Source organism: Amphibalanus amphitrite, unplaced genomic scaffold (genome assembly GCF_019059575.1).
Source record: "Amphibalanus amphitrite isolate SeventyFive unplaced genomic scaffold, NRLGWU_Aamphi_draft 001777F_arrow, whole genome shotgun sequence".
Classification (NCBI taxonomy): Eukaryota; Metazoa; Arthropoda; class Thecostraca; order Balanomorpha; family Balanidae; genus Amphibalanus; species Amphibalanus amphitrite.
In genome coordinates, this window is record NW_024883270.1 from 92,877 (window position 1) to 106,609 (window position 13,733).

A 13,733-nucleotide genomic window follows, 5' to 3' on the forward strand; every position below is an offset into this window, starting at 1 on the left:
TTAACGCTAACCCATTGCTTTTACAATGGCGTCACGAACGACCAGCAGGGGTACATGAAAGAAGGCCTGATCTCACCGAAAAATGCCACAGCCACAGCAATGCAATGCACAGCCAATCTTAGAAGAAAAAAATACAGGCTGCTGCTGTGAATTGCCTGGATGCTTTTAGTTCTCTGACCCGGCCTGACAAGGTTCACACTTTGTCCAGTCGTCTGAACCGTACGTGAGTCGTGAGTCCGGATTCTCCGCTCGTGAAGATCACGAAATGTCTCTCCCGGCGCCAGGTTCCACTTCTACCGCCGACGAAAGGAACGACAAGCACACAGAACGACGAGACCACGCATGTGGCTATAGCCCTAACAAGAAAACGTGCCTTGTGCTGCGGTATTGACCTGGGCCACGATCCTGATCTCGAGTCAAGGTCTTTGGTCACGGCGATTGAATGATTCAGCCGATGTACCCATTAGAGCACTTCATGGGCCGGATAAATCCGTTATCCACGGATAAATCCGCGGACCGGATAGGATTGGATTCTAAATTTGTTAAAAAAGAACGGATATGGGCGGGCCGGATTTGGGAATTGAAGGTTGAACCCGGATCAAAACGGATCAAAATTTTAACATTCAACATTGAAGTTAAAAATTGATACCTAGTTTACCAATGTGGTGATTTTCATGTGGTTTTAGCTTTATAAGCATGGTTTTTGGAACCATGATGGTCTGTGAGATGTATGGCTGGCTGGTCCCTTAGATTGAATTTGTTAGTCCAGTTTTGGGTGAAACCAGTTATTGGTGAAACGGATTATTACGGATATTTTTTGGAAGTTTGGCTGCAATACGGGCCATGGGTGGGCCGGATTCTGATATTCAAAGAAAGGCGGATAATGGGCGGATCTGGATATGACTTGCCAGATATGGGCCGGGCCGGATCCTAAAAAGCCTATCCGTGAAGTGCTCTAGTACCCATACGTGGCATTCAGCTCTCCATTACGTTATTCAACGTAAACAAGGTAATCGTTGACTTTGATGGCGTTTGCTAGGCATTTCTAAAGGGCTTTTGATTCGTCTGGTATATAAAAGTTAAGACAACAGAATTTAGTTAATCAACAGAAAAGGCTGGTGCCCAGAGGACAAATGCATTGCTACATATGTTGATCATAACTTTGATGAAAAAACGCAAGATCCTATTTCTAGTTTCATTAAACAAACCTGCAAAAATGACCGAAATATTTTTTTTGGTAAATGAATCGAATAAATTCCAGCCTAAGCGCCAAGAGGCACTTCACATTGGGGTTCATTACAGCCGGAAACGACGCTTTGAAACATTGCATCAGTCTTGAGTCTGTCAGCATACATTACTGAGCAGAACAGTGGTCAGGAGGAGTTCTTTAGCCTTGAGTCAGACTAAATAGCCTGGCTCTGAGCTACATACAACTTTGGGATAATTAGTTGTTTCTTGAAGTGTCAGTGGATACGTTGTAGTTTAGGCCTTTTATGCTTCACCAAAGATAGCTGCAGATGGTTCGGGAGCTGGGGAGACTATGCAGGGTAAGTGTCTTACACACCAATACCGCTCTAGCAAGTTAGAACTCATTAAACTACCAGCTCAACTTACAATCAGATGAGCTTTGAAACTTGGTTTACCTGAAAGCTAAGAGCATGCACGCATAAGCCGCATGAGCACATCTCTTTAGCCAGCTTGCCAAACAATTGAGAGGTTGTGAAACATCGGGATACAAGCAAAGTCTACTGCAGCAAAGTTGTGTTGTCAGTTTCGTCAAGATGAAGGCAGCTAGCCTAAAATTTATGAGCAAGCATGGTTGCTGCTTCTCAGTGTTCGCAAAAGATAAGACACACCGTGGCTTGGAAGCCACCGGTCTATGCGTTTACAGTGCTTAGACAAACGTTAATGACCTTAAAAGATCAAAGGATCCCTTTTGGCTCCGCTACTTTTTTCTTTGTTCATCAATGATTTACCGCGAGAAGTCGATTCCGGGTGCCTTCTGTACGCCGACGACGTCAAAATTTTTCGAAAAATTGTCTCGCCATCTGACGGACTACTGCTCCAGCAGGACCTTGGTCGTCTGGCGGCCTGGTCCGTCAGATGGGGACTCACCCTAAACCCCAGCAAATGCAAATCGTTGACGATCACCCTCAGGCGCGCACCCGTCCGGACAGAGTATTTTATCAACGCCACTAAACTCGAGCATGTTGGAGAGATACGTGACCTGGGTATCATTTTAGACACCAAGCTTACATTTGCTGCTCATGTGAACAGCATTGTTAGCAGAGCAAACCGAAGCCTGGGCCTGTTGTTTCGATCCTTTCAAACAGGTGAGAAGGGAAGCAAATTTCATCGCAAGGCACTTTTGTGTGCTTACTTCTCCAGTGTACGCTCGATTTTAGAATATGGCAGTGTGATATGGGCGGGTGCGGCTGACACCCACACAGTGCGGGTCGACCGAGTGCAACACAAATTTCTAATATGGCTTTTATCAAACACGCACTCCGGACATTCCATTTCTCTGGATTACAGTGCTTTACTAAATCACTTCCGGATACAGTCATTGGCTTCACGTCGAATTCAGCATGATCTGATTTTCATCAGAAACGTGTTTCATGGGAGACACGACTGCTGCCACATATTAAACAGCTTTGCACTGCACATACCCACTCGGTCGACCCGCACACAGAAACTGTTTTATGAGCCCCGTGCACGTGTCAACACCGTGAAGCGGGGTTTATTCAACAGGGTACCATGTCTAGTCAATTCGTTTTTATGCAGTGTTCCAGGGGCACATTTTTTTACCGATGCCACTGGGACTTTTAAATCTCATGTTTTGAAGCATATATCATCTTTTTAAAGTCATAGAGCCTTTTTACAAGCTCGTTTTTTTTTTATTCATCTTAACCCACATATTTTTGTGCATTATATTTTTAGCTATATTTATCGTAATATTTACCTACTGTTTACTCTGCAGTCTGCATTGTTTGCCCGTATGTCATTGTTTATCATGTATAGTGTTAGTTTGACTTCGCCTGTCAGTGGGGGTCCGCCCTGTTGGTGATCACTTGAATAAATAAATAAATAAATAAATAAAGCTCGCGACATAAAGCGCTTATTTGTGGTGTAACAAAGCATTAGCTAGAGTAAGCCGGAGACCAATCGGCTTTTCCAAAGCGGCATTCAAGCTAGATAAAACCCTTGAGTTTCCGTGAGCCACACACGCTTACAAAGATTACTGACTAACGCTTTGACCTCCCCTTCACCGCCCAATAAGTCTCGCAGTAAATCCCACGCAAACTGTTTTCGACGCGACTGTAGGCATACATCCTCATAACCAGGGGTGCGGAGCCGGAGCCGGAGCCGCCGGAGCCGGATTCGGAGACGGAGCCGCCATGACATTTCAACCGGAGCCAGAACCGGAGCCGGAGCCGATTTTATTTATCCGAAGCCGGAGCCGGAGCTGAAGCTGTCTGAAATTTTCACGGCTCCGCATCACTGCTCATAAGTATGGGTGCAAGCTTCAGTCAATCATTTCAATCATATTTTGTCCAATCTTATTCACAATCATATTTTTCTTTGTATCCTTATAAGCAAAACGCAAAAAAGAACACAAGGTCCACAAATAGGAAGTGAATACATTTCCTGTAACACTTTCTGTTTTTAATTTATTTCGACCCAGTGGGTATGTCGGAATGCATTCGATCCGGATCATTGTTTCCATTTTAAACCGATCTTGGCCAAAAATGGCTAAATCGTTGAAATCAACCGCTTTCAATCACAACTTTGACTCCTACTGAGGCACTCTCCATTGATCTTCATTTAGTTTACAAAATGCCACCGCCTACCGAAGGGGCAGGGCGAAGCGAGGTCGATGCTAGACAACGATTAGGTAACGCCAATGCGAGCGATTACAACCCATGCAAAAGTGAGAGGACGACCAGTCGGTTACCCAGGGGCGGCGCTGACCTATTGAAAGTAGGTAGGCACTTGGTAGGTAAGGCAGGAAAGCTGAATACGGAATAGGTAAAAGGGGGAGGGGGAGACAGCCTTATTGCTTAGTCGGGATGCGTCAAGCAGCGACAGCAGCGTCATCTACAAAAACCATCAACTTAACTAGAGCTTACACGTCTGCCGCCAGAGGCAAACTAGTCTCTCAGTAGGAGTCTAGTTCGTTCAATATAATTTTTAAGGAACAATAGAATAACACAACAAGCATAACAACGCTACGTACGCTGAACTTATGATAAAAATTGATAAAGTGAAAAGTGCTTTATTTTACGATAAATGGACATATTAAAAAGTTAGGTTTGAGAGTTAGAAGGTAGCACCTAGTTGATGTGCCGACCATCTAGACCTTTTCTACCAAAAGGCTCAATAGCCTCAGCATGGCAATAGTCGATAATCTAGTAGGACGAGGTAGGCACAACTTAGGCAAAGGTTTTCGTCAATGTTCTTATAGTACGATCTTTATGTGACGTTTTTTTGAAAAGTTTAGGAAATTCTCTGTCGTTTCAACGCATTTTGAAAAACGAGAAACAAAAGATTTTTTAACAAAAGCAATCAAGCAAACAAAAGTCACGATATAGGGATGATTTAGACGCAGGGGAGACGGCAATTGACGTAGGCACTGCCTACCTTGCCTATATGGGAGAACCGCCCCTGCGGTTACCACTGCATGTGGGAACTCAAACCAAACCCCATTGCTCGACACTTAGGCTACAGCAGCGCCACCAGACGGCCGCTTTATGAACTAGAGATGACAACACATCGCCTCAGCGGCGGAACGGCAACTGCTCTGCACGCTAGCGGCCTCTGTGGCCAAAATTGGTACTAATGCTTACTCATCTATCCGCCAGGAAACACAACACAAGCCGTCAGCAAGGGAATGCGTGGAATGCGGTCTCTATTGTTGTCTTTTCCCAGGTGCGTGGACGATTGATCACGTGCTCACCCATATGACAGGAAAGCCAAGAGAAAAACATCTGCTCGGCTCAGGGAAAGATCCCACCAGCGGCGTGCGTTGTGACGTGAACCGCGTTGCCGTTGGCCATTTTGGAGTGGAGCGTTTATACAGGGTCTCGCCGGGCATGGGGGCTTGGGCAAATCGAGCTATAATCAATTTTTAAGTCTGTTTTATCGCTTACGGTGTTGTAAAGAAATGCGCACGTGTAGCCTCAACAGTGGCGGATCCAAGGGGGGGGGGGGGCAAAATGGGCATTTGCGGTTTGCCCCTCCCAAACGGCATAATTTTAACATTACGCCTATGGACAAGGCATGGAAAGAATAGATAAATTGTTATGGTTTGCCCCCCCCCCCCCAAAAAAAAAAAAACTCTGAGCTGGATCCGCCTCTGAGCCTCAATACCTTAAACATTGGCCAGCTGACCGGTTTCTTACCCGTTGACTTTCTATTCATTCCTCTTGCTCCTTCTTGCAGTAGGTAGGTATGTATTTATTTGTGCATTTAGAGAGACCAGACAGGCTCAACAAATCTGACTATTTATCCTGACATACACAATCTCGCTGGCAAAAGGCTACCTTACGTACAGATTTTCACCGTCAAATCTCTCACCCGACACACAGAATCTCACCGTCAAATATCTCACCTGACACTTGGTATCTCACCGAACAAAATCTCTCTCACCGACACCCACAATCCTACGCTCTATTCTCTCACCTGACTCGGAGAATCTCGGCGAGGTCGTCGATATCGTCGATAAAGCTGACGCCGGGTCCTAGACACAGGGTCGATCGGAGCGGTTTGATGTCCTCGAAAATCACCTCCTCACTCTCCTCAGAGCTGGAAACAGCGGGGGGGAGAGGGTGTGACAGTTGTGGTGGTTGTTACAATGTGACAGGTGCAACAGGTGCACCTGTTACACTGTTGTACCTCTGTTACAGCAAATGCTTTGTCGCACGCGACAAAGAATTTGTCACAAATGACAATAACCATGTGACGTGTGCGATTAGTAATGAGCGTTGGATGAGCCATGGGGATCATTTCAGCGGGGGTCAGAGCATAAGCATGATTTTGTCATGACTTACTATATGTTTAGTCAATCGGAGGCAAACTCAGCAGATATTAGCCAGTAACTTAGCGTAAGGTGAGGCTAAATCGTGATCAAGGCTAAATTTCAGAGTTAGCGTAATGAAAACCGGTCAAAATGGGGAATATCAAAATAACGATAAGGAATTTACGATAAAGAAAGGTATTTTTTCTGTGGAAGGCTGGTTCAGCCATTATTGATAAAAAGACAGCATGACATTATATGAAAGGTTGCCAGCTAACAAATTTCCAATTTCGACAGTCGTATATGAAGAAGCGTTTGTGGATATACACTGAAACTACGTCATCCTCCTGCCACCACAGACAGTTGCCAGAATCCCATTCCATGTATCACATGCAGTTGACGTGATAAACAAAGAGATAGTCGTACTACATCCTCAAAAGAATGGCTTAGTGGACTGATCTTTTCCGGTAGATCCAAGCTTGTTACAGCTTACTGGCTAACACGCGCAGTGGAAGGGGGGGCGGATTTCGCCCACCCCTCCTGTTTTTCGCTAATAACTCGCGCCGCAAGCATAATATCAATGTGAAATTTCGGCTACCTGTCCAGAATTGAATTGCGGATCTTCTCGTGCAAGAAGTAAGAAAATCGGTTCACAACTTTTCTGGTAATAGCGGTGTAAAGTCAAACATCCTGCCGCCGCGGCGGCGCGGCGGCGCGACGGCCGGCGCTAGCCGTTACGCGCCGCCTGAATTGTAGACTGTGCCGGGGCGGGATGGTTCCGTCTTTACATCGCGCTCCTTACCGCTGATTATATTAGATTCGCGTCAAATTCGGTGAGAAGACTGAGAAATGTAGAGGCAATCATATGGTCAAATAATTTTGAAAATCGGCCGGTAACAACTTGAGTTATGAGTGTGTAAACACAAAATTGTAATTGCCGCGTTTCCCGCGTCGGCCAATTGCCGCCTCAGCCGGCGACATCTTACCCTTCGTAGGCTTCTAACTGCCATATTTATTGTTGGATTATCTAGAAATTCACCATACATACTCACAAATGTTTGCTCTTTCGTATAGTGAAAGATTAAAAAAATCGGCCGGTACCTTTTTGAGTTATCGGCGTGCAAACGCAAAAAAGTCGCTAATATGGCAGATTTGACCACATTTGACCTCATTTGACCTTGAAGATATTGACCTAGGGTCATGAAATTCACACACAATAGAGTTCCCCATGGCCCCCACCTACCCTCCAAATTTCGTCTTTCTAGCTCCAGTGGGAGCTGAGATCTTAGGGGGGGGGGCGACATCCGCCCCCCCCCCCTTCCACTGGGCGTAGTACCCGCAACCCTTCCACTGCGCGTGCTAATGCAGTGTTGGACCGCATAGTTGAACAGTGGGCATTTTCACTGTGTGCTCTTTTGAAACACACTGAAACACATAAGGGTACATACAAGTCACGTTGTGATATGAGGAAAATATTAACCGATGAGATTAATAAGATGTCATGACTTTGTAAAAGCTATATGTGTAGGTACACTGTATGTACAGTACGCGTGCTGCGAGATCATACACTCGATATACGGCAAAGTAAACTCAATCTAAGAAAAACGCTGTGACGTTATATCAAATCATCTTTAGAGGCATGAGCCTCTGTATCCCGTCTGGCAAACATGATCATCTTTAGAGGCATGAGCCTCTGTATCCCGTCTGGCAAACATGATCATTGGCTCTTTAGTGTCAAAGTCCATGAACATCCATCTGTGATTTTAAGTTTTACCCCGTCTGTGCAATCCCATGTTCAACCCTCTGCAGAGGATTGAACATGCTACTTACATAGCTGGAAATCCTGGCGGCATTCTCGACCCGTTGAAGAACACAAACGGAAAATCCATCTTCACTTCAGATCACTTCTCTTTCTGCACTTCTTCGCTGGCTAAGAAGACGACACTTTGTTCACTTTTATCAAACCTTGCTCGAAGAGCATACCTTCACATCTGTCTTCTCTATAGCTACATCAGTCAGATGACCTATAGCCCGAGGCTAAATTCACCGTAGGTCGCACGCAGCGTTACGATTTACACCTCCTCACATTTACACTGCGGAAAAAATAATAGTCTCTGGTAGGCCACACACAGCACGTTAGCTACGGTCGAACGCACACCACGGCTTTTCTTTCGGCTTGGAGCTCGTTAGTTGGTCTGTCACGTGACCTCTCACGCTGCTGATACACGCCGCTCGTTAGGGGTCACGTGATGATCGCCGCAGGGCGTTTGGTTCTCGTTAGTTGGGGCTGATCAGGTGTCCGCGCCTCGGGCGGTATTTTGAGATGATGGGCGTCTGACGATCACGCTAAATTCAGCACCTGAAATAGACAGAAGTTTGTTAGCTGTGCGATCGGCAATAGCATGTGGGCATGCGTTTTAGATCATCCATACTGTGTCACCTTAGCAAGAGAGTATGTGGCGACTGGCGAGGAAGTGAGGGGAGAGAGAGAGAGAGAGAGAGAGAGAGAGAGAGGGGGGGGGGAGGGGGAGTCTGAACCTCAAATGATATTTGTGTCCAAATCAGCTATTGGTATTGCCATAAATGTAGCATCACACCAACAAAGAACCAACAACAAACCAGCGAAGCGAGCGTTCCCGGTGCCCGTATGACAAACAACTGCTTCGCCGTCAGTCACGCAGTCAAGGTCAGTCACAGTCAGTCTCAGTCGTGTGATTGGCCAGTGAACTATGCTCCTCTTCGGTATTTTATCTGAGTAAGCTATGTCTCGTGGAATGGCTGGGCTCTCGGTATGCTAAGGGCGGAACCTTTTAAGTTCCTACCACGCTTGTGTGGAATCCTGTGGGTATTGCGTGTTCTATTGTTCGATTCGTTCAGTCTAGCAAAAATCGAGAACAAAGAAACACACAACTTGGATGGTCTCAACGCGTAATGTCTCATACTTTTGCTACTTCTAAAAAGCCTTTACGATTTATGGAATACTCAACAAAACAAGTATTTACGATTCATGCAATAATTAAGTTGTTCGGTGAGGCTGAATGATTTACTATTACGGTTCATGCAATTACCAGCAAACATTTGTTTCGTGAGGCTGAATGATTTGCTAAAACGGTCCTAGATGTAAGGGAGGTCAATGAATGTAGGCTGCTTTCATTGAAACTTCTGGGGCTTACAGAGATCTACATATGGTATGAACCAAACATATTTCAAATTTATCAATAAAATCATCCCTGGACTGCAGTAATCATGACAAAGCTTTCATCGTTTTCCAAAAGTTGGCTCGTATGGAATGGCCCAGCTCCGGAATAATGAGGAACTTACAACTCTGCAACCCTGTGATCTGCTTAGATTAAATGGTTGTTCATTTCAGACGTTTCATTGGTAAGAGGTTTCCGTCAAAAATATGTTAAACAGCCATACAGTTTTCCAAACACAGCTGCATGTCGGGTTTTACTCAGGGTTTACAGGCTTTAAACAAAGCCGAACCCACAATCAACCTGAACAAACATACCTATCTTCAGCTACCCCACATGCATCACTCTGACATACCGTGACACTAATCTCAGTCTGACAACTCTGTTTCGCCTACTGCCAGCTATAATTCTCAACCAACAACCCCGTACTTCACTGCTCCTATTTCTCTGTAATTCATATCCACCCATAGGTGTACACCCCTTCAAAACAACTTCCTACGTGGCATATCCACCTCCATCAGTTCTAACAACCTCATCAACTTTCACCGCATCAAATGTCGCCCGGTAAGACACCCCCACGCCTCTTTGTGCCGGGCTGAGCGCCTGTCCGCTAAATTAGCGTGGCGTATGGCGCGGCGTTTACCCCGGCTCACGCCTGGGGCGTGACCTTTCGCGATCTTTCGTGACCTTGTGACGGGCGTCCGGTAGAGTCGCGCGCGGCCCGGCCCGACACCGGAAACTAGAGCGGTATTAGGATAATGATCCTCGGATTTACTGCGGCTACATGTGACAGCGTGTGTATAAGGCGTAGGAACAAGCGTAAGAATCGTGACAGAGTCGTGGGCTGCGTTTGTGTGAAAGGGAAACAGTATCGCAATAATAATGACATTGACGGATTTCCAACTAGAAAATCATTGTGGTGCTTTGCAGCATGGTTTCGAATGCTTCTTACAAGACAATTAAATTCCGAGCCTGTTTTATCGAAATACTGCAGATTGCACAGGCATGTAAGTTTTCAGAGAGGGAGAGAGAAAAAAAAACATCGCCAATACATACAACTAAAACCCACCTTCCATTATACCTAATGCAGTTACATTAAAAAGATTGAAATGTGTCACGTTTAGAGGTGGCAAAATGTAGACCCGAGGACCCGGTCCAACGAACCAGTTTGCACCCATATATGGATCCAGACCGGTTCCTGGAAATTTTCTGACGGGTCCAACCGGGTCCTGCCATAAGCCATACATTTGCACACCACACATGATTGCAAAATATAAAGTGAATGGAAAGAAAACATTTGCTCATGTATGTTTCTTTGCGCACTGTAGCTCATAACTATTCCCAATGGGGACAGGCTGTTTTACATAATGCAACTAATGATACCTGCAAATAGTTTGCATGTTAGTTGACTTTTGGGGAACGGGTCCCACTGGTTTCGATGCCAACTTATACCGGGTCCGACTGGTTCCAGAAATGTCCAATCGGGTCTGGTTCGAGTCTGGTTCCGAAAATTTTCACCTTTTGCCACCTCTAGTCACGTTTGGCTGCATTTGAAACGTAAACAGACCCGATCTACCCAGGGGCGGTATATCGGTACCCAAGTACGGTTTCAGGGGGTGCTCGAGCAGACCTTTTTCTAGAGACCCTGTCAAAATGGGAAACATTCACATGGACATTGGACAGCAAGAGTGTCCAGGTAGCGCGTAGATTTTACTATAATACTCAATGCTACTCAAGATTTTCACGGAACAATATTTGTTATGCTTTACGCTTACCACAACCTCAACAAACATTTTTCGGAATGCGCACTTTCACTGCCGAATACCTTCACTTCTGGACTGGTCCTTGTCTTTCTTTTTCACGAGTTATTTGCATCTCGGGTAAATAACAGCTAGATTAGCTGGCCGATAGGACCATCAGCCGTCGCAGCACCGTTGGGGGCAGCGTTTCGGCACACCAGGGATTCGCCACACGGACTCTGACTCTGCTGACTTTCCCAGGGTCCTAGAGACTCACTGGCAGGACGGGTGTCCCGCAGAGCTGTCTGGGTAATATGTAATAAATGATAAGAGGGAGGAGGGAGAGAGAGAGAGAGAGAGAGAGAGAGAGAGAGAGAGAGAGAGAGAGAGAGAGAGAGAGAGAGAGAGAGGGGAGAGAGAGAGAGAGAGAGGGGGGAGAGAGATTGAGAAAGAGAGGGAGAAAGATACAGATACAAAGATAAAGTCAAAGACAGGCAAAGAAAAAGACAGAGCAAAGGGAGACGGGCACAGTAAATGGAAACTGATGGTTTTCATATGGATTTCACAAGTTTATCCAATATTCATGCAGTTACATCCCCAAACAGGAGCAACTTTCTCCAGCATTCTGCTCATGTCAGCTGTGTACTGTGTGGACATATCTCCCGATGTAATCTACCAAATCTGATAAGCACGATCAGCCATCGAAGTCCCGTTTGAGCTACTGCCCCGAGCGACAGCTATAATTGTTCGGCTTCCACGTGGGAGCATGTGACGCCTTCCACGATCGCTTTCTATACGCACGAGTTCAGTTCAGTTCAGTTCATTGTATTTTATCATAAGTTCATTGTATTTTATCATAAGTTCATTGTATTTTATCATAGTTCATTGTATTTTATCATATCATAGAGTCCGTTCTAACGATCGAAATAAGTTTTTGAGATCATCCCGAAAAATGTCTTGAGACCGTCTTTGAGCAAAATTGGTTAAAATGAGAACTTGAGGTGGCGGTTTTATGATTATCTGTAAAACTATCGAATAGCGGCGACCATATAATTTCTCCTCTAGATCCCAGTGGTTCAAAATCACTTACAGAGCGGCTGTCTGGCTAAATATTAGGTCAACAACAAGAAGACAACTGCCAAGGGGTTTTCATCGTTTTCATAGCACTGTACCAAGATAGGTTTTCAATGTGCGGCAGCATCAACCAGCCGGTCGCCGGACACTTGGCAATTCATTCTTCAGGAGCATTACGCAAGCAGTGACTGCCCAATCTATCTGTGAGGTAGCTCCCGCACTGGGCAGCCGATAAACATGTAAGAAACAGGTGGTCGCAGTGACATATGTCACGCACGGGTTTGAAGGAGGACGTAGATTGGGGTCGTAGTGTTGCTCAATATGATCAAGCGATGTCTATGATAGAATGAATGTCAAATACTACCCTGATAAGTGGGACCGCAACAACGACTTTGAATATCATTTGTCTAGAAAATCTCGAATCGTTTGCAAATGGGCAAAATTATATAGCTGCTTTCTTAGCATATTTAATTTTTTTTTTAAATCAACGGTTCAAGTGAACTAAAACTGTGAAAGCATTGAAGAAAACACCTACGCAAGTAGCTCCCGTTTGCGCCAATACACACTGTAGACTGCATCGCTGCATGCGGTCTAGCACCGGCGACTTTAACGCTGTCTGTGGTCTAACCCACAACCGGACCAGTCTGGGGTAACGTGCGTTCCTCTGGTGACCTCGGGTGACCTCTTGTGACCCGAGGCACCACGTCCGGTCGTATTCTGACCACATGAGGGTCAGTTGATGACAGGAGGGCCGGTGTACGGGTTAGGGCGGTGAAGAACGGTCGAGTCAATGTGTTAACACCAGTAGCGCTGATCAAAGTTGGCACTCAGTGTGCGATGCGCAAGTTGCGTGTGTTGTCTTGTAAGCCGAATGTTTTGTGATAGGATAGGAAGAAGAGAAAGAGAGAGAGAGAGAGAGAGAGAGAGAGAGAGAGAGAGAGAGAGAGAGAGAGAGAGAGAGAGAGAGAGAGAGAGAGAGCTCAGATATCTAAATTAAAAAAAAATGATTAAACCTGATTTACTAAACTACGAACGCATATTGTACGACACACACAGAAATATTGTCAAAAAGTGGAGCTAAGTTGCTGATTGAACGCTTTACCTGCTATTACGTGTTTTTGTTATACATTTGGCATGTCAACATTTTCGATAAACACCATTTAGAGATTTTAACTGCTGAGCTTGATCACAACTGCAGCAGTAATGTGCACGTTTGGTCCATATATCATGGAGTGTGTACTGAAGTGGCACGCATGTGTTTAACGAGGCGGTGCTTGACATCGTTATCAAAACAGACTGAATACATCAAAGGTGGAGGCGAGTCATGAATATGCACTGCGTATCGCACCTGTCGGCCTTTCTGACATCTCGCTATACACGTGTTCATATCAGATGCAGGTTATCTGGGTTTTGGAATAAGCCACAGAGGATAAGCCACAGGACAAACCATAGAGGTTGGGGATAAAGGCGATGAACCAAGGACGATAGGAAATCAAAATGAAATAGTACTGATCTCAGGCAGCTTTTGCCAAATTGTCGGGAACTCAGATTTGTTTTTCAATGGAAAAACACAATTCTAACGAACAGTGTTTTACTATTGACAACAAACCTTCGGCTACATGCATGATTCGAGGAGTGTCAACTATCGTTTTATTTTTACAAGTCGATAAATTTATCTTAAAAGATTGTTTTCTCATCGATTGAAGCTGG

General features: G+C 45.3%; 1 protein-coding gene across 1 annotated transcript in view; it reads right to left on the reverse strand.

The window, feature by feature from the left end:
• The window catches only part of LOC122375110, a gene marked incomplete at its 3' end in the record, with an annotated part of 87,529 nt that extends 79,152 nt beyond the window's left edge, over positions 1 to 8,377 (reverse strand). Inside the window, exons 1-2 of the mRNA XM_043354304.1 lie at positions 7,847 to 8,377; positions 5,683 to 5,805 (exon numbers count right to left, since the gene is read on the reverse strand). Coding sequence (XP_043210239.1) covers positions 5,683 to 5,805; positions 7,847 to 7,905 — 182 coding nt within the window. The remainder of the gene's footprint in view (positions 1 to 5,682; positions 5,806 to 7,846) is intronic.
• Positions 8,378 to 13,733: the final 5,356 nt, after the last annotated feature.